Source organism: Gasterosteus aculeatus, chromosome 13, assembly GCF_964276395.1.
Source record: "Gasterosteus aculeatus chromosome 13, fGasAcu3.hap1.1, whole genome shotgun sequence".
Taxonomy (NCBI): Eukaryota; Metazoa; Chordata; class Actinopteri; order Perciformes; family Gasterosteidae; genus Gasterosteus; species Gasterosteus aculeatus.
Genome location: NC_135701.1, coordinates 19,341,443 through 19,369,215, shown reverse-complemented (window position 1 = coordinate 19,369,215; position 27,773 = coordinate 19,341,443). Strand labels below are relative to the sequence as shown.

The window sequence follows — 27,773 nt, the reverse complement described above, 5'->3', positions numbered from 1 at the left end:
AGACTTGTTTGAGCAGTGAGGAGGATTCTGTTCATGAGGAAATTTGACTCTGTGAACACAGATCAGACTCAGTTAACCAGTCAGACTGTAATGATGACGTGACGACACAACCTCTCTGATGAAGGAGAACAAGCTCCAACAAGCATCACTTCACTCTTTCTGATGGAAGTAGAAGTGAAGCACGGAGCTCCTTTTCTACACAGACCTGCTGAGAACGGAAGAGAGTTGCACACTGAGGAAGTTCAGTAAGTGGAACTATTATTGGTTGAATTACATCATTGATTGTTTTGAATGTGGGATTGTTTAAAGCTGGGAAACTAGATGGCGCCTGTGTGAGCAGGCAGAGAGAAGCTGCTGTTAGTCTGAATGATAACACTGTGATGAAGAAGGTGAGCTCAGTCTGATCTGCGGTCTGCAAGGACTGTTTCTGATGATGAAGAGAAGGTAGCGGAGTGAGGGCCACTAGGACCCAGCAGGGACCAGAGAGCTCACCTGGGCCTTTGTTCCTGCACTGAAACACACCTGAGAGACACTCTGTTTGCTCTGAAGGAGATCAAGCGGAGAAACAGCACAGCTCCGTCTGCTGGAAGATGAGTGATAATATTCAACTTGTAAGACCCCACCTGTATAGGACGAGCAATTAAAATGGCGTCTGTTGACATGTTAAGAGAGTTTTAAAGAGAATGTTTTTCTCGTAGATGACAAAAACATGAAAAGTTTCCCATGAGAATTTTAGCATTGAGATTAATGAGCTCTGTGTGTTTGTCCTGATGAAGAGAAATAATGTGTGAGCTCTCCCAGCAGGTTGTTGTGAAAGTGTGAAGGTGTGGACTCTGCTATGAATCAGGGTGAGGACCCAGAAGCCCCTCTGTGTGGGAAACATGACAGCCAGACCAAAGCTAAGAGGTGAGAGGACCATCTCTAACTGGCCTCCACTCTTCTCCATGTCTCAACGTCTTTGATTCACTGACTCAGGTTCTACATGTGTGACCAGGATCCATCAGAGACCAGGACCTGGACCTGGACCTGGATATGGACCTGTAACCAGCTGTGTGTCCATGAAGAGTAACCGGTCTATGGAGGCTCGAATACTCTTCAAAGATGGCTGTCCCTCTGTTGATGCAAGGTGAGGGTTTCGGCTGATGATGAGGTGTATCAGACTCTCTGGTGGAGGTTCTGGGTGCCTTGCTCCAGGGCCCTTCAGCAGGGAGAGCTCCATGGAGGGCTTGGTGCGAGCTGTTGGGACTAAACCAAACTGACAGGTGAAGAGAACAGTGAGCTGAAAGACTGAGCTGTTGATTGATTCTCAGTGGGACCAGCAGGTCCAGTAGACCTAAACCACTACAGAGAGTCATGTGATCCACATCCAAACATCACTTCATGGACCTTGTTTTGGTCTCTCTGAGGACGGACACCATGTGAGCTGATGCTTCATGATTAAATGATGATGTGATGATGTAATCTCACTGTTTCTTTCAGTTCACATCAGCAGAGAGGAACATCTCCTGCACCCAGCTGTGTGTCCATGAAGAGTAACCAGTCTATGGGTGCTCGAATACTCTTCAAAGATGGCTGTCCAAGGTGAGGGTCTCAGGCTGATGATGAGGTGTTTCTCTCAGACCCTCTGTTGGAGGTTCTGGGTGCTTTGCTCTAGGACCCTTCAGCAGTGTACAGCGATGGAGGGAGAGCTCCATGGAGGGCTTGGTGAGGTTGAAGTTGATCAATTAATATAGGCAGGAATCTGTCAGGGTCCTCTAAGTAACAGATCACGTCATCTGCAAAAAGCCCTATAATGTGTTCTTCCTTTCCAAGCTTTAGGATATTTATTCTGCCTAACTGCTTGTGCAAGGGGCTCTATAAAGATAGCAAATAGAGTTGGTGAAATGATTTATTGCCTTGGGATCAATATCTAGTCATTATTTCATGTACTGTAGTAATGTTTGGTTCTTAAATCAAATGAGTGTGACATGTAGATACATCATGCTCATAACTACGTTGCAAATTAACGATAAGCCCCAAATTTACATCTAGATCAATAGATAACAAACCACAGAATGTACAGTAACTAAATCGATTGTTACATTACATTACATTACATTACATGTCATTTAGCTGACGCTTTTATCCAAAGCGACGTACAATAAGTGCATTCAACCATAGGGTACAAACTCAGGAGAACAAGAAACAAGAAAGTGCAATTTCCTCAAATAAGCGAATTTACAATTTGCTATAGATGAGTGACGTCACAAGTACAATTTAAGTGCTGCAATTTGTTAGTCTTTAGTCGAGGTAGAGTCTGAAGAGGTGTGTCTTTAGTTTGCGGCGGAAGATGTGAAGGCTCTCTGCGGTCCTGATGTCTTCAGAGAGCGCGTTCCACCATTTCGGCGCAAGGACAGCGAAGAGTCGAGACCTAGTCGAGTGTTTTGCTCTCAGTGAGGGAGGGACGAGTAGTTTTGCAGATGCAGAGCGGAGAGTGCGGGTTGGGATGTAGGGTTTGACCATGTCCTGGATGTAAGCTGGACCCGATCCATTCACAGCATGGTACGTGAGCACCAGTGTTTTGAACTGGATGCGGGCGGCCACCGGTAGCCAGTGAAGAGAGCGGAGGAGTGGAGTAGTGTGGGAGAATTTCGGAAGGTTGAAGACCAGTCGAGCTGCTGCATTCTGAATGAGCTGCAGAGGTCGAATGGCGGTGGCAGGGAGACCTGCCAGGAGGGAGTTGCAGTAGTCCAGGCGGGAGATGACAAGAGCCTGAATCAGTACCTGCGCTGCCTTCTGAGTGAGAAGGGGACGTATTCTCCTGATGTTGTAGAGCGTGTATCTACAGGATCGCGTTGTCGCAGTGATGTTGGGAGTCAGGGAGAGTTGGTTGTCGAGTGTGACGCCGAGGTTCTTAGCAGTCGAAGTGGGCGTTAGCACAGAGTTTCCAAAGTTGACTGTCAGGTCCTGGGTAAGCGAATCTTTTCCGGGAAAGAGAAGTAGTTCAGTCTTGTCGGGGTTGATTTTCAGATGGTGGGCGGACATCCACTGAGAGATGTCAGTTAGACAGGCAGAGATCCGAGCCGCCACCTGGGTGTCCGAGCGAGGGAAGGAGAGAATTAGTTGGGTGTCATCGGCATAGCTGTGGTAAGAGAAGCCATGCGAGCGAATGACAGCGCCAAGAGAGTTGGTGTAAAGCGAAAACAGGAGGGGACCCAGCACGGAACCCTGAGGAACTCCAGTAGTAAGAGGACACGGTTCCGACACAGATCCTCGCCAGGTTACCCGGTAGGTGCGGCCATCGAGGTAGGACGAGAGAAGGGAGAGAGCAGAGCCTGTGACACCAAGTTCTTGAAGGGAGGAAATAAGGATCTGGTGGTTGACCGTGTCAAATGCAGCAGAGAGGTCCAGAAGGATGAGGACAGAGGAGAGAGAGGCGGCTCTAGCAGTGTGGAGTTGCTCAGAGACAGCAAGGAGAGCAGTCTCTGTAGAGTGGCCTGCCTTGAAACCTGACTGGTGGGGGTCAAGGAGGTTGTTACAGTGGAGATAAGAGGAGAGTTGATTAAAGATAGCACGTTCAAGGGTTTTGGACAAGAAGGGAAGAAGAGAGACCGGTCTGTAGTTGTTTTCTTCAGAAGGGTTGAGGGTGGGTTTCTTCAGGAGAGGGTTGACTCTTGCCTCCTTCAGAGAATTGGGAAAACAGCCAGATAACAGAGCGTTGTTGATGAGAAAGGTAAGGAACGGAAGAAGGTCAGGTGCGATAGATTGTAGAAGATGTGATGGAATGGGGTCAAGAGGGCAGGTGGTCGGACGGGCAGAGGTTACTAGGGTAAGAATTTGGTTAGGAGAGAGGGCGGTGAAAGAGGGAAGTGAGGGCGAAAGAGGTGAGGTCGGTGGGACGCGAGAAGTAGGTGGTGGGTTTGAGAAGGAGGAGCGTATGTCAGCTATTTTCTTGGTGAAGTAGTTGACAAAGTCTCCCGGAAGAAGGGTGGAGGGGGGAGGAGGGGTAGGGGGTTCGAGGAGATTGGAGAAGATCGAGAAGAGTTTTTTGGGGTTAGAGAATGAGGATTCGATTTTGGACTGGTAGAAAGAGCTTTTGGCAGCAGAGATAGAGGCAGAGAACGAGGAGAGGAGAGATTGAAATTCAAGCAGGTCGTCAGGTCGCTTATATTTACGCCATCTCCTTTCCGACGCTCGCATGGTGGCTCTCATGGCACGGACCGGTTGAGACAGCCACGGAGCCGGAGGGGATTTGCCAGTCCGTCGTGTCGTAAGAGGGCAGAGAGAGTCTAGAGAGGAGGAAAGAGATGAGAGGAGAGTCTCTGCAGCAGCGTTCGGATGCAAGAGTGAGAAGGAGTCAGTTGAAGGGAGAGCTGATAGAACAGAGGATGCCAGCGAGGAGGGAGAGAGGGAGCGAATATTGCGACGAGCCGGTATAGAGTTAGTCAATGAAGGAGGTTTGTTAGTTATAGAGAGTGGAAGGGAGTAAGAGATGAAGAAGTGATCAGACACATGAAGTGGAGTTACAGAGAGGTTAGTGGTAGAGCAGTTTCTAGTAAAGATGTAGTCAAGGTGATTGCCGGCTTTGTGAGTAGGAGGAGAGGGAGTGCGTGACAGAGCGAAGGAAGAAAGTAGGTGTACGAGGTCAGATGACTTCTCTGTCTGGATGTTGAAGTCACCCAGGAGGATGACCGGAGGACCATTTTCGGGGAAATTAGACAGGAGAATGTCCAATTCTTCCAAAAAATGACCTAAGGAGCCTGGCGGACGGTAGAGGACAATGATGGTTAATTGTACCGGGTGAGTGATTGTTACAGCATGGAATTCAAAGGACAATGGGGTGGCTGGTGGATTGTTAAATTCACTTGTACTGCCATCTACTGGTAGAGATGCTAAACACGTTTACTCTGCAACTCCTGACACTAAAATCTGAGTTCAATGCAGCCTTAATAAGTCTTCGTGCAGAAAAGGTATTCGCCAAGGTAAACTGGAATTTTCTATTTTGGAGAAATTTGGACGAAGTGAAAAGGCTATTCAACGTGTCAAAACACTTTACCATAACCCAACAAGGATAAAAATAAATGGCAGTCTGACTGATAGCACAGCACTGCACTGATGTGATGATGTAATCTCAGTGTTTCTTTCAGTTCACATCAGCAGAGAGGAAAATCTCCTGAACCCACCTGTGTGTCCATGAAGAGTAACCAGTCTATGGAGGCTCGAATACTCTTCAAAGATGGCTGTCCAAGGTGAGGGTCTCAGGCTGATGATGAGGTGTTTCTCTCAGACTCTCTGTTGAAGGTTCTGGGTGCTTTGCCCTTAAGCAGTGTACATTGATGGAGGGAGAGCTCCATGGAGGGCTTGGTGAGAGCTGTTGGGACTAAACCAAACTGACAGGTGAAGCTAGTCCCTCCACAGAGTGAATCAGGAGAGGTCACATCTTTAGATAGCTGCAGATTTCTGGAGACAGATGACTGGGACTGGCTGAACATGTGATTAGAATAAATTCAGTCAATCCATCATCAACATACTTCAGCATCTGGTTTTCATCATGATCAATCATAACAGAAGCCAATATCTCACTGACTGGTTTATTGGTGTTGATGGTACAAACACAATGTGAGCTGATGGTTCGTGATTCCTCCACAGAGAGGACCAGGAGAGCTCAGAGGTTCTCACAGGTCAGTCTGCCCGGCAGCATCAAACCAACCTGGACTCCATATTTATGGTGTGTACATGTACAACTACTTTTACATACCTGAGTTCACCATCATATCCATGCTGCAACACGGACCTGATGTTGGTTTCCATGTTTTTAGTTTGTGTCATTCATAGAATATTTTGTTGCAGCTGCTGGAGGAGAGCATCCTCACATTTGTGAAGAACGAGCTGAAGAAGATCCAGAAGGTTGTGAGTTCAGATGACCCAGAATCCTTAGAGAGTCAGAGGGAGGATGAAGAGCAGAGGAGGAGCAGAGAGGCATTTGAGAAGATAGCAGTGCACTTCCTGAGGAGAATGAAGGAGGAAGAGCTTGCTGAACGTCTGCAGAGCAGTAAGAGGATTTCTCTAAAGACTTACCATGCTGATAAATGAGACCTTCACTAATGTCTCAAGAGATGGATCAGAATATTTTCATAGTCATTCTCTGAAGAAAGGACATGGTGAAATCTATCTTTGACTCTTCTTTGTTGTCTACATTCAGGACTTCTTGCTGCAGTTTGTCAGCGTGAACTCAAATCTAATCTGAAGAAGAAGTTCCAGTGTGTGTTTGAGGGCATCGCTAAAGCAGGAGATCCAGCCCTTCTGAATGAGATCTACACAGAGCTCTACGTCACAGAGGGCGGGACTGCAGTGGTCAATAAAGAACATGAGGTCAGACAGATTCAAAGAACATCCAGCAAACCAGCCAGACCAGAAACAACCATCCGACGAGAAGACCTCTTTAAAGCCTCAACTGGAAGAAAGGAACCAATCAGAACAGTGATGACTAAGGGAGTGGCTGGCATTGGGAAAACAGTCTTAACACAGAAGTTCACTCTGGACTGGGCTGAAGACAAAGACAACAAGGACATACAGTTCATATTTCCATTCACCTTCAGAGAGCTGAATGTGCTGAGAGGGAAGTACAGTTTGGTGGGACTTGTTCATCACTTCTTCTGTGAAACCAAAGCAGCAGGAATCTGTAAGTTTGAAGAGTTCCAGGTTGTGTTCATCTTTGACGGTCTGGATGAGTGTCGACTTCCTCTGGACTTCCACAACAATGAGATCCTGACTGATGTCACAGAGTCGGCCTTGGTGGATGTGCTCCTCACAAACCTCATCAGGGGGAAACTGCTTCCCTCTGCTCGCCTCTGGATAACCACACGACCTGCAGCAGCCAATCAGATACCTCCTGAGTGTGTTGGCATGGTGACAGAGGTCAGAGGCTTCAATGACCCCCAGAAAGAGGAGTACTTCATTAAAAGGTTCAGAGATGAGGAGCAGGCCAGCAGGATCATCTCTCACATCAAGACCTCTCGAAGCCTCCACATCATGTGCCACATCCCAGTCTTCTGCTGGATCACTGCTACAGTTCTGGAGGACAATTTGAAGACCAGAGAGGAACGAGAGCTGCCCAAGACCCTGACTGAGATGTACAATCACTTCCTGGTGGTTCAGTCCAAAGTGAGGAAGGTCAAGTACGATGGAGGAGCTGAGGCGGATCCACACTGGAGTCCCGAGAGCAAGAAGATGATCGAGTCTCTGGGAAAACTTGCCTTTGATCAGCTGCAGAAAGGAAACCTGATCTTCTATGAATCTGACCTGACAGAGTGTGGCATCGATATCAGAGCAGCCTCAGTGTACTCAGGAGTGTTCACGCAGATGTTTAGAGAGGAGAGCAGACTGTCCCAGGACAAGGTGTTCTGCTTCGTCCATCTGAGTGTTCAGGAGTTTCTGGCTGCTCTTCATGTTCATATGACCTTCATCAGCTCTGGGGTCAATCTGCTGTCAGGGTGTCGATCTATTGGCAAAGAGAAAGTTAAACCAAAATGTTTCTACGAGAGTGCTGTGGACAAGGCCTTGCAGAGTCCTAATGGACACCTGGACTTGTTCCTCCGCTTCCTCATGGGTCTTTCCCTGGAGACCAATCAGACTCTCCTACGAGGTCTGCTGATACAGACAGGAAGTCGCTCACAGACCAATCAGGAGACAGTCGAGTACATCAAGGAGAAGATCCGTAAGAATGTGTCTCCAGAGAAAAGCATCAATCTGTTTCACTGTCTGAATGAACTGAATGATGGTTCTCTAGTGAAGGGGATCCAACAGGCCCTTAGTTCAGGACGTCTCTCCACAGATGAACTGTCTCCTGCTCAGTGGTCCGCTCTGGTCTTCATCTTACTGTCTTCAGAGGAAGATCTGCAGGCGTTTGATCTGAAGAAATACTCTGCTACAGAGGAGGCTCTTCTGAGGCTGCTGCCAGTGGTCAAAGCCTCCAACAAAGCTCTGTAAGTACAGAGAGAGTTAGATTTCTACATCAGAACTTAATTATGCTGCCATATGTTTTAGTCATTGTTCATATTTCCTTCATCATTGTTTCTTCAGACTGGATGGCTGTAACCTCTCAGAGAGAAGCTGTGAAGCTCTGTCCTCAGTTCTCAGCTCCCAGTCCTCGAGTCTGAGAGAGCTGGTTCTCAGTAACAACAACCTGCAGGATTCAGGAGTGAAAACGCTGTCTGCTGGACTGAAGAGTCCACACTGTGACCTGGAGACTCTCAGGTCAGATTGAGTTAGTTTGTCTTCAATGATTTAAATGTGTCTCTAAACTATCAGCTCCATGCAGGATGTCTCTTCCTCAATCTTTACATTTATTCATCAACATTTTTGTTTTCATGACATTGCAAGAACCTTGTTGACAAGACACATTTGTAATAAATTACAGTCTGAAACAAAATGTTCTTTCACAATAAAACATCACAGGTTCATCCTGTTGTTCCTCTTAATTAGGCTTTGTGGTTTCATGTTTGATATAATTAAAGAATGAAAAGGAGAAAAGCAGAGGCAGTGAATGTAAAAAACATGAAATCAGAAGATGAAGATTAATTTCTCATGTACACTCACTTTGTTCTGTCTCTTTATCTTTATTTAAAACAAGTTAGAGGTTGGAGAAGCCTAACTTTAAGTCTAATAAACATTAAATATCCCTGCCTCATCCTGCTATTAATACTAGTGTACTTCATATAAACAGTAGAGCACAATTTTAACAGAATTGCTATCTTTCTTCTTGTTGGTTGATGTCTCTTCAGACTGAGTGGCTGTAACCTCTCAGAGAGAAGCTGTGAAGCTCTGTCCTCAGTTCTCTGCTCCCAGTCCTCTAAGCTGAGGAACCTGTATCTGAGTAACAACAACCTGCGGCATTTAGGAGGGTACATGCTCTCTGCTGGACAGCAGAGTCCACACTGGAGACGGGAATTTCTCAGGTATGAAGAGGCCTGCTGCTGGTAGAGGAGGTAGAGCTGGAAACCTTTTCTCTGTCACACTGTCAGACAGGTTACTACGACCCTGACACAACAAGCTGACCTCAAACTACCAGAGACTCATCAAACTGTTTGTGTCCCACAACTGACCATCGATACAGACAATACAGAGTGAGGGAAGCGTAGCCAGGATAAAAGGGAAGGAAGGTGATGAAAAGACTTGTTTCTCTGCAGTCTTGTCTTGTTTCCATGTTATAAGAGAGGACAGGTGAGTCCTGACACGTTGATGGTGGGTTGATATGAGTCAACGCCATCTGTTCATCATCAGTAGGAATGTTTGGTGTTTTGAAGGAGTTCAGCTTTAGCTGGTTTTGGTTGCTTTGCATTGACAGCCGATGTGAACCTGCTGGACGTGGAAGCAGCTGATTGATATCGAGTTATTAGACAGAACTACTTTAGAAGATGGTCGCATGTTTTGTTTAGAGCTTGTTTTCACCGAACAACAAGTGGAAAAAGAAATCACTTGATGCAGGTTTAAACATTTGATTAACTGACTGACTGGTGAAGGAAACTGAGTCTGAAATGCAGTGTTGGGAGTAACGCATTACTGTAATTCCACTACTTATAGCGGTAACGAGCATGTAAAGAAGTATTTTTTTTAATAAATTAAAGCAGTTACAATTACTGAAATTGAAATGAGTTTGTTACTCGCGTTACTCTCTATTGTGACGCGAAGCGGAGGGCCGGCAAATAGTAAGTGAATAGCTGCCTGTCAGCACAAAATAGTTGTGGCCACCAAACGTTGTGTGTCACAGAATAGGCGCCGTACGTGCATGAAAACAGCATCGCGTCGCTCATGACGAAAGAGCGCAGCCCCGCGGATGCTGCAGGCGCCGCTCCACGCAAACAACCAGGGCTCCACTTTACACGGACTGCAGTGCAGCCGATAAACCGGGCAGAGCTGAATAGATTGATTGCTCGCTATGTTGAAGATGAGATGCATCCTGTCAACTGCCATCGAGTCAGTTGCCATCAGGCAAATGCCTGAGACAGTTATTTTGTATTAAGTTAAGTACTAAAAGGACTTTTGTACTATTGCTTGATGTGAAGGCCTGTTGCCCTGTTGATTACAATAAATAGGTCTAAAAAATATGTTTATTGTGTTTGACTGTTCAGTACTATTTATATTCATTACATTTAAAAAGCAGACATAAAAGTAACTTAAAAGTAACTTTCCAGAGTAACTAATTACTTTTGATACACAGTAACTGGTAAGTAATGCAATTACCTTCAAAAGAAGTAACTAGTAACTGTAACTAAATACTCATTTTCAGTAACTTGCCCAACACTGCTGAAATATAAGACGATGGTCAGTATAATACTGATAATAATAGATCATGAATAAGTGAACATATTGAGCTGTGGTCATCGGCCAATCAGAAGAAGCTCGACTGCAGTAGAAGAAGAGGTTGTGAACATGAATAACAAAGCTGTGTGTATGAGAGTGATGTAATGTCCATGTCTCCATGCTGCTCTGACCCCCCCTCCTCCTTTCAGGGTGGAGCCTGATGGAGTCCGATGGTTCAGACCGGGTCTGAGGAATTGTAAGTGTGCTTTGAATTTAATTCATGAAGATTCTTCACACTGTGAAATTATATATAAATCATATATAAATAAAATAAAAAGTGTATGTAGATGAACACATAATTTATAACTGCATCTGTATTGTTTATTGTTCTCTCATCAGATCTCCGTGAACTCACATTCGACACAAACACAGTACACAGAAAACTCAAACTGTCTGAAAACAACAGGACGGTGACATGTGGGGAGGAGGATCAGTCATATCCTGATCATCCAGACAGATTTGAAGCCTGGTCTCAGCTGCTGTGTACTGGTCTGACTGGTCGCTGTTACTGGGAGGTCAAGTGGAAAGGAGGAGTTCATGTATCAGTGAGTTACAGAGGAATCAGAAGGAAAGGAGTCAACGATGACTGTTGGTTTGGATACAGTGATCAGTCCTGGAGTCTGATGTGCTCTGATGAAGGTTACGTTGTCTGTCACAATAAGACAGTAACACACATCTCCTCCTCCTCCTACTTTGGTAGAGTAGCAGTGTATGTGGACTATCCTGCTGGCTCGCTGTCCTTCTACAGAGTCTCCTCTGACACACTGATCCACCTCCACACCTTCAACACCACATTCACTCAACCTCTTTACCCTGGGTTTGGGTTTAGCTTCAAGTCCATGTCAAGGCTCAGGCTTGGTTCCTCAGTGTCTCTGTGTTCTCTGCAGGAGGGAGAGTCTCCTCCTGGTAGAGAACCTCCCTCTCCGCTCTCCATATAGTTCAGTGGAGAGCCTGAACTACTGTACAAGACGTCACACAGCTGATGTTGGTGCATGTGGATGTAGATGCAGGTGGAGCAGGTGAGGGGTACCTGAGCTGGTCTGGACTCTGGGGGTCTAGAGAAGGGCGTAACCACGCATTCTTCGACCGTAGTGTCCCCCCCCGTGGACCGTAGCTTCCAGCGAACCCTCCAATGTCTAAACCATGGTTATGGCCTTTGTAAGAGACATTTTTGTTATTGTTTGATTGTTAGCTCCACCCCCTTGGTGGTGGGAGGTTGTTTTTTTCAATTAGGCCGCAAGGTCGATATAATCAGGTGGAGTACCTCGCACCTAGCATACTTTTTAAAAATTTTATTCCTCGTGCACTGTTGTCTTGTCGGCCACTGTTGTACTGTCTGCTGTTACTGTCAAGTCAAATTTCTGACATATTATGGCAATAAATGTTTCCTGATTCCTAATTCCTGAGGTGTTGTTGTTTTTTTCTTGTTTTTCTATTGTGATTATTTATTGCCTTGTGATCAATACATAGTCATATATTTATATATATATATATATATATATATATATATATATATATATATATATATATATATATATATATATATATATATATACAGTAGTAATGTTTGGTTCTTAAATTAAATGATTGTGACAAGTAAATACATCATGCTTATAACAAGGTTGCACATGAACTATAAACCTCAAATATACATAACTATAACCAGATGAATACACAGTAACTAAATTGATTGTTAAATTCACTTATTCTGCCATCTACTGGTAGAGATGCTGAACACGTTTACTCTGCATCTCCTGCACTAAAATCGGAGTTTCACTATAAGCAACTACTATAAATATCAGCACCAACAACAGCATGAACTATATTCCGAACTGTATTGCATTGAACATTATGCACCGATTCATCCAAAATGTGAGTCTTGATGAATGAAAGAATGAATGTAAATTAGACTGCTTCTTGACAACTAACCTTACCAACTAACACTCCCATTACCTTTAATTTATTTTGTTATAAGATTATTATTTAATGTTATATTTGTTCCCATCTATTGTTACCCTGCACGTGCTTGCATCATAAACCAACGTATGTATATATTATTGCATGCGGTCATTCAATGGCCTAGAATATTTTTAGGAATATTTACACTTTTTGATTACTTTTCTATTTTTTAAAATGAGTTTGTATCCTTATGATTGAAATGCCAAGTCGCTTTGGACCAAAGCGTCAGCTAAATGACTTTTGATTTTCAAAATAATCCAAATGAGGTCAGTTAGTGCGGTTGGTAGGATCAGTGGAGGGATCTTTGTTCCTTAATGAACTAAAACAAAACAGTAATAACAGGAACCGCTTCGTGAAGAGCGTCATCCGCAATAAACGATCTTTGGCTGAGAGACTTCGCCTGTCAAAGAACCGAAAAAGAACGCGCTCTATTATTAACAGCATGTACGTTTGGTAATGAAATACAAAGCCTGATTATTCTGTTTCACTTGTTGACGTTGTGCTGTTAAAGTATAATATTTATCAAAAAATCAAATGTTGAAGTTAGCTAAGTTAGACAATGTTACGCTAAATAAATGCTAATGCTAACTCTGCTAGCTTGACTGACCGTTAGCTAACATTAAGTTAACTTGGATGAGATGCTAAGCTAACTTCAGGTAAAGAAAGCTAACGTCACAAGAATTATTATCTGACAGAAGCGTTAATGTTTAGAATTAAAATAAAAACGTAAGTCTCCAGTTAAGAGGGATCTGCTTAATGTGTTTTAGTGAGGCTTTATTGTTTCATGAAACATAATTGCAGTTCTTCATGATGACGCCGGAAAACGAAAGCGGTTCTCCGACTCAAACTTTCCCTCCAATCAGATTTAAAGCTCTCGACTATGTTTTCGAGGTGAGTTTAACGGCCGTTTAAAATTTAACTTACATCACAAAGCTCCCATTAAACCCCAAAACGCTGCCCTGTGTTCCTCTTTTTTCCCTTTTATTTCAGACCAGCACCAGTCTGAAAGTGATGATGAACTTACTGGCGCTGCCGGCCCCGTACCTCACTGGGACCAGTGACCGGTACCCGCACAGGGGCCACTTACCCGAAGGCCCCTACAGGACCCCGTGGATCAGAGGTACACAACGCCGGCTGCTTCGTGCATGTTCATGTATTCTGCGTCAGATGTGTAGTTCAAGGCACTCTAATACGTTTGATTCATGCACACAGGGATCCCTTAATTACACAACATTTAAATTAAAATAATGCATTAAGATCTTTTTAAGAAGTAAAACTCCAGCAACCCTGTAGTAAACAGAACAACTTTATTTTTTTACGTTATCAGTGTGATCGTCTTAACACATGGAGCGGAAATTAAATATTCAAATGGTGTTCGAGCATTCTAACCGTGTCTAACGTTACAGAATCCAGCCAATCCAACCCGATTTAATCCAATTGAATCAAACGTGGAACTGAGACAGCGTAGAAAATAAATACTTGCCGGTGTCTGACGCCCCTAAATGAGACAAGCGCAACCTTCTCTTTGACTTGTCACAGGAAAGGTGATCTCGACCTGCAAACTGTTTGTCAGTGGCTCTGTGCTCGATGACCTGGGAGAGAAAAGCCAAGCAGACGTTTCACCAGAAAGGTTCAAAACCGCTCAATGCTTTTCATTTTACTCACAGTAGGTTTTATTGTACTGGTCGTGATTTGCGTTCATGTTTCAGGTTTCTGAGTGAGGCAAACGAGGACGTGGAGGCGATAGCGAGCTCTGATGCCGACTCACGGAAGGATCTAGACCAGCATGAGTGCGTCTGCTTCTTAAAAGAGACGCGCATCGACAATCCGTGTCAGGAATCATTTTTGAAGTTGACAACTGACCAGATGACACCTGGAGATGCACACAAAGGTAAGTCAATATTCCTATACTTTTTTAGAATATCTGTGTCATTGATCCTCACCAAATATAAGTTTTGCGTCTGTCAAAGATCTCCTCCTGCGAGAAGAGCTCCTGGTTGCCGATTACCTGCCACACTTCAGGAGACATTTACCCACGCTGAGAGCTAAACTGTCCCGGCTGAGGACGCTTCCTGTGGCCGACCCCCTGCTGAGCTCAACGGGAGACACCATCTCTGAGGACGCCATATTCAGGTGTGTATGTTTTTCCTTCAACTCTTGATACATTGATACAAATACCAGTGTAGAAATACTGTGTTTCAAGGTAAAACTTTCCCCTTCTGCTTTTTAGACGCTGTGCATCTTTTGAAAGACCTGCTGATGAGCTCACCATGGACCTTCGGACGTGTCCAAACGTTCACGAGGAGTTTGGTAAAGAGCCATTGATGAAAGGAGAGGTGATTACAAACAAAAATTCGGAGGGGTTTGTTTCTTCTGTTTGAAGATGACTTAAAAAGTTTTTTTTTTTTGTTCCGGGAAGTCTCTTTTACTGCCTGTTCTAGTGGACACGCTGAGTCTGAGCCATGAAAACTGCACCGCCTTTTCCAGCATTTGTGGTCCAGTTATTGCTGCTCCCGAGCAGCTGGAAGAGCAACTTCCAGTCCTGGATCTGCTTCATAAAGGTAATTAACAATATATAAGTTAATTAGCAAACATAAAAATGCACAGCGGCACAGAAAAGTAAGCTTGTGTACTGGATTCACATTTCTTTCCTCTCAGCTTTCCTCTCCGATGGATCCACGTCAGTTGACGTTTCCCCCTATGAAGCAGCGGAGGAGCCCGACGAGAAAGGCCACACGAAGGGAGACTTGATGGAGCCGGCGGGTAAAAGTCACAGAGAGAAAACACAACAGTAACCTGTTATTTAATATAAGTAGCAAAACCACATGCTGGAATATTGTCCTGCATTCAACATTTTACTCAAAAGTTACTTAAAGGATGGAAGTATGGCTGCAATTCAACAGCTGCTTCCCTCTGTTTCATTAAAGTTCATGCCTAGAATAGAAACACTAAATAAAGATAACTAATGTGCAAAAAACCCAACTCAATCTCCCTCAAAGGACGTGTGATGCTTCCAACTGAAATGGAGCTGGACGTGACCTTGACGCCGAGTCTCAAGACAAGTCCGACCCGAATGCGCCCGTCCTTGGACGACCTTCAGAGGGAGGCGGTGTCAGTGACCGGCGCCGGGTGAGCGAGGAAGCTGCTTCTTTGTTCTGACTAGGTTTAGTTCATTTCCCTGTGAGGCGCTCAACATTTAACAGACTCAAGAGAAGAAAAGCTTGTATGCTGCTGGGTTAGAAGTCGCTGCAGTGAGTTCCTGTGTGAGGTAGAATAGAGGGAGCGTAGAAAAGCTCATTGTCGATGGTGGCCGCGTAGGTCTTTGGTGTCAGCCAGAGCTCAGGGAGAGATGGAGACGGCCCTCTGGAAGGCGGAGAAGCACCCGACCTTCGTGGTGGGCTTCCTGTTCGCAGGTAAGCGCTCGGTTTCCGCACAGCTGCAGTTAAAGAAGCCCGCAGCAGTTTAGAATGCTGAGTCGGAGAAAAACGACGCCAAACGCCACTTCGATCAGTTTAATCTGCTGTATTTTCCTCACAGAGCCCAAAACAAACGAACCAGCGGTCGACCTGCAGCCGCTGTCTGAAGCCTGGAAAGCCATGAAGTCAGAGGATCGAAGCTCCGGACTGCGGGAGATGGAGGTTGGAGCCCCGTCGGTGCATTTGTGCAGCGTCGGAGACTTCACAGAGAGCACGAGCCCCGACCGCCCCCCCACCACAGAGGAAGAGATGGAGGACTTTACGAAGCTGCACCCCGAGCACGAGGACGGTGAGCGGGCCGCTCCGTGTTCCTATCGCGGCCTGTTGGTTTTATAGACAATTGTGATGAAACAAACAATTCACTGAATTAATCAGTCGATAAACATTCATACGGGAGTAAAGTTTTGGACTGAGGGTCAGAAAAAACATAATTTTAGACGTGGATTGTCTTCGATGATTCGATGAAGTTTGAGGTTGTTGCTGCAGGTTTCTCACAGATCATCTCGTCTCCTTTGGTTTCAGGCACCTCGGCCCCGATGTCACCTGACTCGAGGGAATGTGACGCCGGTGCTTTTCATGTTGAAACTACTGCCGGCGACATCCGGCCCCAAAACCAACCCGCTGCCGATGGGGCTCGCGCCGCCTCCCCGGTGCACGCGGTCATCACAAGCAACAAGGAAGTGAAACCCTCAACGTTTCCTCAAGTCGATGCCGCCACCAGCTCCAGAGATGAGGGTCCCAGCGGGAGGTCTTTAGAAGGTGCGGGCGTGTTTTCTGCCCGTAAGAGCGACAGAAGCGCGGGCCGACACGACTATGACGCGGCGTCCAGCGGAGAATGTCAGAGATGGCTGCCGGGTACGAAACGTCCACTGGAGGAGACCCTGGACCCTCTGGCCTCCTTCATGATGCTGAGATCTCAGCAGGTGGCTCGGCTGACTGAAGCACCTGAGACCTCGACTTCCGGTACTGGGTGACACGCCAGGGTGGTTTAGATTGTTTACATTATGCATTTATTAATTGTTGATTTTCATCAACGCTTTTATGTTCTTGCAGTCCTACTTTTATACACATTTCTTCTGATAACTTGTGTTTTTGGTGTTTATGCCTGACACACAATAAATGATAAATTACGAGTTAAATTTGACACAAAAACTTTTCTTGTATACGTTCATTTCGTAACCTGCATAAATATATGCATTTATTTTATGTTTTTTAGGTAAAATATAAGTATTTCTACTACTATTACCATTACAGAATGGTTACTCTATGAAGGAGTTCATTTTGCTTTAAACTTTGGCTCCATCTGGTGGTCAAGACAAGAATTATTATTATTGCTGCAGACAAGAATAGTCACACATTTTATTTTTATTCTGTATTCACAAAGCTACATAATGCAATTTATGTTTATCCTTTTATTGTTATTTCTGTACAAAATAATTAATAACACACATACCATGAATGATCAGTTGATTGATCGATTAAACAATCAAAAAAGATCAAATGATTCAAACCCCTTTTGATAATTGATTATTTGTAGCAATTGAAGGTTAAATCTCCAGCTCTAGTTTTCTAAAAGTACATTTCTTATTTGATTATTAGACTGGTAGTTTCATCACTAAATCACTACTGTCACCTTAACATGGCTTTTTTAATGTGCACATACTGAGACACTGCTCATAGAGTAGTGTCTGTTTACACACTGTTATGTCATCTCGTCTTTTTCATCAGCACCAAACGTCGAGCAGCAAAAAACACCATCGGAGCATCATCAGCCTCCCACGGCGCAGATTCAAAGATCAGATCAGAGGCCGACGTATATGAGCAGCGCCGTGTCAGCTAATGCTACCAGAGAGCAGAATGCGGCTGATCAGACGGGACAAATCAGTCGGTCCATCCATCAGAACGGACAGGACAGCAGAGTGGTAGAAGTCCGAGCTACGGGTACGATACCAAATGGAGAAAAGACATAAATATGATTGTTCCTAAAGTGTTTGAAGTCTGTGACTTGGTCCCCTGAGGCTCTCGCTCCCTTACAGTCAGCCAGCAGCGCGCCCACGGCGAGCTGCTGGCCTTCGCTCAGCCTCGCTTGAGCTCCGCCGGGCAGCTGGGGCTCAACTTCGCCGCGCGAGGAGACTTCAGCTGCCTGACCCCGGACCAAACGCACTTCCTCCTCAAGCAGCAGGAGCGGGCGCTCCGCGGGACGCGCGCGCAAAGCACAGAGCTGCTCGGAGGTACAAGACACTTCTGTCCTAACGCAGGAACACAAGCATGTTGCTTTTGTCTGGTAGCTTTGCATTAGCGTGCTGTTCCTTGTGTGTGTGTTGAAGAGCTGTTCAAACAGGCGGCTCTGATTCACGTGCTGGTGACGTTCAAGGAGATGCTGCTGAAGTGTGACCTCGGCGCTGCACTGGGTCAGTATAACTCCGGACACCATGCGTGAGGTTTTATAGATGTTCAGATTTGACTGTCGTTATAACTAGACTTAGACCCAGGGAGAAAGCCCACGTCAGATCTTTAAGTGACGTTCTCCTTATGCACTGAAGAGTACCTGACCAAGGCCGCTGAGGCGCGTGCGGAGCAGAGTCTGGAGCAGCTGCTGAAGAGGCTGCGGATCATCCTCTACCTCAGTCAGCAGAACCAGGAGTCCAACCTCAAACTGCTGGAGCTGCAGAAGCTGCTGGCCGAATGGCTGCACCGCAGGACAGGGCAGAACGCCGTGGAGAAAGTCAGTTTCACCCGCACCGACGGAGCCGCGTTTATTCAAAGACAAACCGCTATGATCCTGCCTCCTTTGTCTTTTCGTAGATGCTGGTCATAATATCCGTCGACTCTGACCACATCAGATCTTTAATCATCAGCAGCCTGAGCCACGTGGCCGGTGAGTAACCCCTTCATCCCTGCTCACATATCAGCCCTTCCACTGCCAACCGAGCACGTTCTTTTTGTTTCAGGTGCTGCTGTAACAGCCGTTCGTCCTGAGGAGAACAAGAGAAAACTGAATGGCGCCAGTGTGGTTAGCAGGTAGAAACCATCAGTATTTATGTATTTGCTGCATCATTCGCCCGCATATTTCAGCACATAACAGATAAATCAATAAATCCTTTTGGTGAGAGTGTTGTTCTTTCCCCCCCGCCGTCCCGCCCCGGCAGCGCGTGCGACAGTGTGTGCGTGGTGGTGTACGAGCAGCACGTCGGGCCCGACTTCCCCTGGAGCAGCTTCTCCGTGGTGGTGGAGTACGACCACCCGGGTCAGTCGCCGTGGGCCGCGGTCTGCAGAGAGAGGAGCATCGGTCACCTCGTCTTCCACACTGTCATCGCCGAGCCTGGTCAGCCAGCCGCCACGCGCGTATTATTCGCGCTTGTTGTGCGGTAACGCGTGACCTCCGTGTCCTAAACCTTGTGCGATTGTTTCCAAAAGATAAGCCGAAAGCCTGGAGGCTCCTGGAGGACGACGTGCCATATGTGCTGTTGGTCACAGAGGGGCTTCTCGACTGCCCCCTGCTGCTGCAGACTCTGGAATCCGGGTAAATGGTTTTCCGTCAACAGACGTCTGCAGTGGTACAAGTACAAAAGCAACGAATCATCACATCTGAGTGGCTGGAACCAGAGAATAAATCATTCAATCAGGCAAAAGGCTTTAAAAAGTTAAGTTTAAAGTAAATTCTCGCAGCAACTGCTGATTCATTCTCAAGTGATCCCAAAACCGGTCGTTTTAGGTTTGCTGGTTATAATACAATCTCTTAGCTCCAGACATTTTTAGGGAACCTCTCTTCTACAGACAGGTTCTTAAATACAATGTTTCTACCGAGTGAAGAGCCGCTATCATCTGAACAGCATGTGGGGAAAGTAGTCCCTAAATATGTTCATGTTAAAGGTTTGATATGACGGTGCTGGAGAGGAGCCACAGCCCGTCCCTGCAGATGCTCGGAGGGACTCATCACTACGCTGTGATCACCGTGGATGAAAGCACCGCCATCATCATCCAGGTACCGGGAGAGATACCGGCTGCCTCCTCCAACTCTCCCAACACTCACATCAATTAGGGATGTTTTCTCTCCCTCTGCTGAGCTCGTCGGTTACTGCATGGAAAGGTGTCCTGACATCAACAACAAACTGTTTCTGCAACTCTGTGTGTGCGTGCTTGTGTGTGTGTGTGTGTGTAGGAGGAGGAGGAATTGTGCCAGGAGCGAGCCAGTGAGAGAGTAGTGATGAGGCTGACCGCTCTCTCTCTGCAATACAACTACTGTTGGCTCATCCTGCACTGCAGAGAGAACCACGGAGGAGGGTCAGCGTACAAACACACACGCACACACACAGACGCACACACACACACACACACTGATTCTGTCTGTTCTTGTGATGACAGGTTTTCCACCGAAGCCTTCAGCAACTTGGTGTTAGTTTATTCGTCTCTGGTGCTGTTCAGCATGAAGACTGAGGATCTAGACGTCAAGGTAGAACAAAAAAAAACACAATATTTGTCTTCCCTCCCTTGCTTTCAAAAAAACCTCAAAGCCATCATATTGAAGATATGGGAAGTGCAAAAAAACACTCGTCGTTTGCTAAGTTGTTCACTTCACTGATTAGTTTTGAATTGGAATGAGCTGGCATGATAACTGTGTCGTCCGCGGGGTCGGCTGCTCCGTTTGTCAGGTGCTGATTGTATCTGAGGTGACTGAAATGGCCAAATGGATCAGCCAGATCTGCTTCCACAGCCTGATGGCCGGGGAGAAGGACCCTCGCACCTACCTGGACAGAGACTGGCTGACTGTGATTCCTTCAGAGGTGGCCGGTTCCCGAGGAAGCTGCAATAAGTCCTCCCGTATTCAGTTTAGGGGTAAAATGCTGAATGGACGGGGCTTGTTTGGTTTTTAGGGTTTGACACTACTTCATTTTGCTTCCCTCCAGGAGGAAAGGCGCCTGGTTCAGTTCCCGTGTATCAACCCTCTGGTCGGTCAGCTGATGCTGAGGAGAGCGCCGTCGGTCCAGTGGCTCCTGGGGGCCTCTCTGTCCCAGCTGATGGAGCTGCTCCCCGAGGTGCCGCATAAAGTCCTCAAGGTGAACGGAGACCTAATCGCTCCTCAAGTTATTTATGTGTATGCATTTAAAACAAGTCTTTTTATATACAATACAACGGTTTATACATTAAATGTCATTTGCATGATGTCAAGTGACTCAACCCCTTTGGTGACGGATCAGTACTGAGGAGCCCCCCCCCGTACCCCCCCTCTGCTCTCTCAGCTGTTTAGTGACACCACCTCGCTGTACACCGGGACCGCGAACCAGCCCGAGTTTCTGACAGGCTTCACCGAGACAAACCAACAGACCCACGGCCCCCTCTGCAGCCCCTGGACCCCCACCGCTGGCCCAGAGTTTGTGAACTCTGACCCCCGGCGAGAGGCCCCCGTCAGCCCCCATCCAGAACTATTCAGTAGTGACCACGACACCGGCGTCCTGTTCAGAGGCGATCACAGCTTCAGTGACCCGGACCCGACGATGCGGGCGGGCGACCCGGCCTTCAGACTCGACCTGAGTTCCTCCTTCGGCGTCCCGGTTGTTCCCGTCCAGAGCAGCTGGACCGCCAGCGACCCGTGGAGAGAGCAGGCGCCGTTTTCCGGCTGGCGCGGCAAAGCGGGAGCGGCGGGGAGAGTCGTGGCGAGAGCCGGCGGCGAGTGGACCCAGAGAGCTCCGTCAGATGTCTGCGGGCCTTTCGAGCAGAACCCCACGTACGATCGCGGCGGTCGGAGCTACGCTTCCTCCCAGGTCTTCGGTGACCTCCGGCGTCCGGACGGCCACCCCGTTTCCTGCGGTCTGAGCCCTCCGACCCGGGTCGCGCTGTGGGGGCTGGGCCCAAACTGCGGCGAGCGCCTGGCGAGTAGCGGGGAGGCGGCGGCTTCGGCTAACTACGGCTCCAAATGCTGGATGGGACGAGAGAGGAAGAGGAGCGGCGAGGCGGCCGGTTTGGATGGAACAGGTGAGGGAACCGCCGGCTGAAATGAAAGCTGATATTTTGAAAAATGAGGAGATTTGCACTGTATTTAGATGGTTGTCTTTTTTTTGTTTTTATTGGAGTAATTGAAATATTTTCTCTTGTTTGTTTTGCAGCGTTGACACCGCTGAAGAAGCGGAGGATTCGCTATGAGATTGTGCCCGGCAGATGTGATGGACAGACGAGGCTGAAATTATTTTAGGCACCAATGCTTTGTAGCGGAGGCTGGTCTGCATAGAAAAGAAAGATTTGTTAGATTCAAGTATTATTCAAGCTTTTTATTCATGTTATACGTATTATTCTGCATGGTTAGTCTGCAGAACCGTTTCTCGTGCGAGCTTAGTTTTTGTTATAGTACTTATTATGTTAGTCGTTCTGAGACTTTATGCTTGAATTTTGCCCCATAAATGTTATATGTGATTTATTTAATCAAACCTACAACACTAGTTTAAAATTTTAGACATCATTTAAATGTCTTTTATTGTTAAGCATTTAGGATTCTGGTGTATAAACAGATAATTAACGCAAATATAACAAAATATTATATTAAATATTATAAAATACATCACACGGGTAGAATTTTTAAAAATACTGCACATGTATAAACAATTGAAACAGCCTCCAACTGATATTTTACTTACTGTTCATTACATGTTTATATGCTGCTTGTAAGCAATAAAAAAGGGCGTCGTTCGCCATTTTTGTTTTCACAAAATAAGATCACAACCGTGCTTATTTAGGTTTTCCCCCACACACACACTGTGCTCAGTAGTGAAAAACAAATTGGGATTTATGGTTGGAGGAGTGGGATCGAGGGTCTTTGCCAGCAAAACTGATAACGCCTCTCATTTCAGCAGCTCCAATGGTCGGGCCATTTTCCTTCTCTTCTCTTTTTTTTTTTCATTTAGTGAAGCAATCCCCTTATCATCGTCTCTCAGCATGTGGAGAGAGTGCTTATCTTCACGAGCCAGCAGAGTGAAGCCGGTTCCCCGAGGAACGATCCCCAGACAAAGACGACCCCCGAGGGACATCGACTCCAGGCCTCCCTGCCTCTGGACAGCCGCATCCAGCACTGGCTGGCCACCATCAATAACCCGCCAGGTTTTTTGGGGGCCTTTTTTCTCACATCTCTCTCTCCCTCTCTCCCTCTTCCTCACCCTGGCCTCTGCCTTCGAACAAGCAGTGGACAAACAAAAGACGCTAACTAAATGGATTGTTTTTTTGTTTTCTTAACGGCGCTGGGACAAAGGGGCGTGGGGCGGGATGGCCAGAGGAGTCCCCCCCCCTGTGCGAAGGCTCGGTAAACAGCAGCAGTAATGGCGGAGTAATTGCCCTCTGACTATCCTTACAGCCCCGACCTGAATGGGTACAGGGGAGATGTTGTGGGAATTAACAGGCTGTTTAAACCGAAGCCGTCCTTTAGGTTTGGATTCTGCGCCGACTGCGGCTGTAAAGGTCACACAGCTGTGGTTATCTTTAATCACAGGCAGCAGTTAACTGTCACCTGTGTGTTTCCTCTCCTCCTAAATAAAACCCCAAAACGGGCCCCTGCGGAAGGAGGGGGAATTAAGACCGAACCCGTTATTCTGTCGCAGCGACAACTTTGAAACCATCCACACATTTTATTCCAGTAAACACCCGACTTGATGAGACTGCCTTCATGAAGCATCCCGCCGGGTCTCCCGCAGCGCGCCAAGCGCGTCCGAATGCCGCGCTGGAGTTTAGTCCACCAGCTCGTAAACGCTCATTCTGCCCACAGACCCAAGCGGCACGGAGAGAAGACGCTGCAACGGCTCCCGGCTTTGCCGCTGTGGTGGAAGTTAACTGAGCGGTCAGAGCCCACAGCGAGTGTGCGTCTGCAGACCTCCAGCCCGCGGAGCGCCGGCCCGCAGGTGCAGCCCCATGGACGTGCAGCGCGGGGGCCCATGAATGGGCGCCGTTCTCCAGGCCCGGGGGCTTAATCCCGGCCCCTAATCGGATTATGCAAATTCCTACTCCACACAGAGACTTTTATGGAAGGCTGCGTCTTTGAAACAACACTTGAAGGGTGTAAAAGGAACAGTGACAATTGGTTAAACTAGACTTTTTTTTTTTTTTTGGTTATCTGGTTGAAAGTGGGAGGCGTTGGGGGGGGGGGGTTGGATAGAGGTGAGTCAGGAGGCTGTAATTTATGTGTGGCCCCTTGGAATGGCTCAACAAGATTACCATAGTCATTACAAAACACATATTGTTCAACTGTCAATCTGCATGTGGTATTTTTACCTTTTGTGGGCCAATCGGGGCGAGTTGAATAGCGCAGCGCGCAGCGACATCAAGGTCCTTTCCGCCGCGCGGCGGACGGTGGGCCGTCCATGCCTAATGTCCGACAAACAGAAAGGGAACAAGTGTCCACAGCAGTGAGAGAGGGATCACACAACGTCTCAGTTTCCCCTTCAATGGGAATGTATTTATCACCTTCGAGGATTAAACCAGCAATGAATCATAAAAGCAGCAACGAATAGTCACTTAAAAGGCCGTCGAGAAAAAAAAAAAAAAAGGGGGTCCGGAATCCTGTCAAACGTTGCACAGAAAGACATGAAAAACAACTTAAAGCGATGACGTATGGAGGATATACTCATAAATCCACCTCCATTGGTTCGAAGTGATAGAAAGGGGGGAGGGGGGGGGGTTAACAATCACTGCTCAGTTAACATTAACCACACACACACACACACACACACACACACAATGCCACAGAGGCTCCACGACAGCACACGTCACACAATAGGGTTCACCCTGCTATAAAGTGTGGGATGCGAGCATGCGGCAGTCTCACCCCATCCCTCCCTCCCGCCCTCTGCTTCCCTCTCCGCTCACAAGGGTCTCTCGGCGAGCATGAGAAGACACGTCTGAGTGGACATCCACAGCGGACCCCTGGACACTTGACGGGCTGCAGAGGACGTCTCCGCATCTGAGATTTCTGTCCATTTCTACACGCAGACAGGTGAGGCGTTGTGTTACGTTGAAGCGTTTGTTTTCCCCTTCAGGCCGTGCGTTGATCAGCACTGGTGTAAAACCAGGCGACGTGCATTTGACCAGACTTTGCATGAATTGGAACATCAAATTGTTTAGGATGATCATTTTGAATATGGTTTTTATTCAACCGTAACCAGAAAATCTCTTCAAAAAAAATCGGATAATAGTAATCTTTAACCTTTAATCTTTAACCTATTCAATATGAAATATACTGCACTGTGCGACATGTAATACATGTAATGCACTATAATGTAGCCTCATGTTAAAACGTGTTTTAGATTTTTTATTTATTATCTGTACCATTCACTTGTATGTGCAAACAGGAGGATTTATCAATATATCTATATTACATTATTGTGTGTTAGCAACTAATATAAGTGTATATCCTGCTTGTTAAGGCTAAATACTGTATGGGGAGTAATATCATTTTTACAGTGAAAGCCAAATAACCTTTTAAGTAAATTTCTGACATAAAAGAGGGAAAGTATACGTTTATGTTTTTTAAATAAGCACCAAATGATTAAAATCTGATGAATTTTTTATGAATTTCATGAACAATTATCCATATTACTTACCTCTCTGCAGGAAATATCAAACACACACACACACACACATGTGGCCAGTTTTTGCTCATGACATACACTGACTCTTTCTCCTTGCAGTCGTCTCAGAATTAAGATTATTTGATATTTGATTAAGATGCACATTATTTTCTTTATTCACTATTTTGTTTTTAAATGCCCTAAATATATAGTGAAGAATTCTCTCCATAAATTCTTGCATGCCAAAGGTGGTTTCTCAGAATGTCTGGCTTGGCCAAAAAAGCATTCAAAACCAAAAGATACTTATTATTATTATTATTATTATTATTATCATCTATAAGAAAGAAGAGAAAAATCTTCCCCACTTAACAAGCTGGAACTTGGACACGTTACCACAAGCATATTTCAAATTGTCATTATTCCCTCTGTGTCAAACGGCCGATCGATAATCCGACCCATCGTTACAGCTCCGCGCGGCGCCATGACCAGGAAGGTGTTCACCAACACGAGGGAGCGCTGGCGCCAGCACAACGTCAACACGGCCTTCGCCGAGCTGCGCAAGCTCATCCCCACCCACCCTCCGGAGAAGAAGCTGAGCAAGAACGAGATCCTGCGGCTGGCCATGCGCTACATCAACTTCCTGGTGCAGCTGCTGGAGAGCCAGAGCGGCCAGCCGGCCGGCCACTCCCCCGCCGCCCTGCTCACCTTCCTCCGAGGAAACATGCAGCAGCTGCACTCCCCTCCGCACGGCTGGGCCCTGACCAGCGACACCGAGGTCCCGTCGCCCGGCTCCAGCTGCGACGGCTCCGAGGCCTGGTAGAGCCGCGGGGGGAGAAAACGGACAAACAAACAAACAAAACAAAAAAAAAAAAAAAAGGAAGAGGAAACTCCAGAGCGGACCGCCGGGGCCCCCCGAGGAGTTAGAGTAACCTGCAGGTGTCCTTCCTCGGCGCCCGTTGTTTGTATGCAGAAAGATGCGATGTCGTGTGATTGTTTGTGGACCCCGAACGTGGGTGACATCGTGGGCGCGGCCTCCCGGCGCGGCGGTGATGTGTGATTTGCGGGTGGAAATGAATCTGTATTCTGCATGGAATGGATGTGTTAAAACCCGGATGTACAATATTCCCTTCATGTCTTCATGCTAATATTCCTTGTCGCCGGGCAGCCTGGAACTAATTGGGTTTTGCAATGACGGGGTGTTTTGGCGATGAGGAAAACGGAGGGGATTAAGGAATTTGCTCATTCCAAGCAACAGATTTCATTTGAATAGATAATGGCTCAGACAATTCTCCCGAATGCAATTGTCTCCAAAGAGCCAATGGCTCCTTTTTTCGTTTTTTAAACCAACGACATGCGGTTTTTCTAAATCTGACCTTTATTTTCATTAATAAGCAAGCTAATCCGTCTCCGTAGGAGGACGTTCCGTCAAAGACTTTTGAGGTTTCTCGCCAATTTGACAAAGCAATGTTGAGTATTGGTTGACCGCAGATTTATTCTTAGGATTGAGCTGAGGAACTTCAGCAGAAGCGACAATCCTCTCACAGTAATTTCATGCTTCATCACACAATCATCTCCTTATTTCAATGTGTTTGAGTCTTTGTAAAATACGCATGTCATATAGCCAAAGATTCTGAATTGATTGTACTGTGAAGAGTGTGCTGATGATCTTCTCGTACCTATTTTGTAAGTTATTTTGGTGTGCTTGTGAATATACAGTATGTTATTTATTTGAACTATTTATTTAATAAATGATTTGATAATAATTTACATTTCAGCCTGTTTTAAACTGCAGTGTGATCACATTGAAAAAAATGACAAAAAGTAAGTAAGCTCTCAAAACAGTGAGCATGCATACTAATTATATATATATATATATATATATATATATATATATATATATATATATAATATTTCAGTGTACACGGCCGTGATCGTCCCAAAATGCTGAAAGGAAATAAAGGAGTGTCGGGGGGGGAAACATCAGCACCAGGAACGCCGAATTAAACAAAAACATAACTCAAATCCTCGTGAAACATTCTCACTTGGTCAGTTTGCAACGGCGGCCTGAATCAAACTGGCCTCTTTTGTTCGTGCTCAAAAGGCCCAGAGACATTTGCCCACGAGTCCTGTGATGACCGTGTGGACACAGAGATGACCTCTGCTCTCCGGCCGCTGACCACGGGTCCGCCAGAGGAGCGGTGAAAGTGACGGCTTAACTTGTGACCCCGAGGATCGGAGGTCGTCCCGCAGTCAAACACCGGCCGCTCGACCAACGTGCAGATGGAGTTTACTCGGGGAAAGAATCGCTTTGTTGGTACACGCGGTGTTTGACACCACTGGATTTATAAGTGATGTGGTGTAGAGGCGAGGAAATGATAAAAATCACCAACTCATTCACAATTTAACTCCCAATAATCCGATAATTCCAATTTATCAACACTGTAACCTTACT

At 46.3% G+C, this 27,773-nt stretch overlaps 3 protein-coding genes across 8 annotated transcripts; all 3 read left to right on the top strand.

The window, feature by feature from the left end:
- The first annotated feature begins 105 nt into the window (after positions 1 to 105).
- Positions 106 to 11,740, top strand: LOC120831298 (NLR family CARD domain-containing protein 3). 6 transcript variants are annotated; one of them, XM_078087506.1, is made up of 13 exons: positions 106 to 245; positions 802 to 906; positions 995 to 1,126; positions 1,480 to 1,581; positions 5,127 to 5,228; positions 5,629 to 5,707; positions 5,830 to 6,031; positions 6,182 to 7,696; positions 7,814 to 7,964; positions 8,062 to 8,235; positions 8,763 to 8,936; positions 10,491 to 10,537; positions 10,681 to 11,740. In XM_078087506.1, exons 2-13 carry the CDS (start codon positions 839 to 841, stop codon positions 11,277 to 11,279), a joined length of 3,345 nt encoding a protein of 1,114 aa, XP_077943632.1. In that variant the 5' UTR covers positions 106 to 245; positions 802 to 838; the 3' UTR covers positions 11,280 to 11,740. The 6 variants fall into 6 exon arrangements, with proteins under 6 accessions (XP_077943632.1, XP_077943629.1, XP_077943631.1 ...); XM_078087503.1 differs by having other exon boundaries at positions 6,182 to 7,964; XM_078087505.1 differs by lacking the exon at positions 106 to 245 and having other exon boundaries at positions 495 to 906.
- Positions 11,741 to 12,631: 891 nt separating this feature from the next.
- shoc1 (shortage in chiasmata 1) lies at positions 12,632 to 22,479 on the top strand. The gene is made up of 28 exons (XM_040196266.2): positions 12,632 to 12,744; positions 13,102 to 13,191; positions 13,291 to 13,420; positions 13,840 to 13,930; positions 14,010 to 14,191; positions 14,271 to 14,433; positions 14,531 to 14,636; positions 14,720 to 14,861; positions 14,959 to 15,063; positions 15,300 to 15,429; positions 15,619 to 15,713; positions 15,838 to 16,065; positions 16,299 to 16,739; positions 17,505 to 17,717; positions 17,813 to 18,007; positions 18,104 to 18,187; positions 18,320 to 18,501; positions 18,582 to 18,654; positions 18,728 to 18,797; positions 18,926 to 19,101; positions 19,194 to 19,299; positions 19,650 to 19,761; positions 19,939 to 20,060; positions 20,142 to 20,229; positions 20,429 to 20,560; positions 20,684 to 20,833; positions 21,017 to 21,749; positions 21,881 to 22,479. Exons 2-28 carry the CDS (start codon positions 13,108 to 13,110, stop codon positions 21,964 to 21,966), a joined length of 4,419 nt encoding a protein of 1,472 aa, XP_040052200.2. The 5' UTR covers positions 12,632 to 12,744; positions 13,102 to 13,107; the 3' UTR covers positions 21,967 to 22,479.
- Positions 22,478 to 27,084, top strand: tal2 (T-cell acute lymphocytic leukemia 2). Its single transcript, XM_040196267.2, has 2 exons — positions 22,478 to 24,747; positions 25,789 to 27,084. Exon 2 carries the CDS (start codon positions 25,803 to 25,805, stop codon positions 26,139 to 26,141), a length of 339 nt encoding a protein of 112 aa, XP_040052201.1. The 5' UTR covers positions 22,478 to 24,747; positions 25,789 to 25,802; the 3' UTR covers positions 26,142 to 27,084.
- The last annotated feature ends 689 nt before the right edge of the window (positions 27,085 to 27,773 follow it).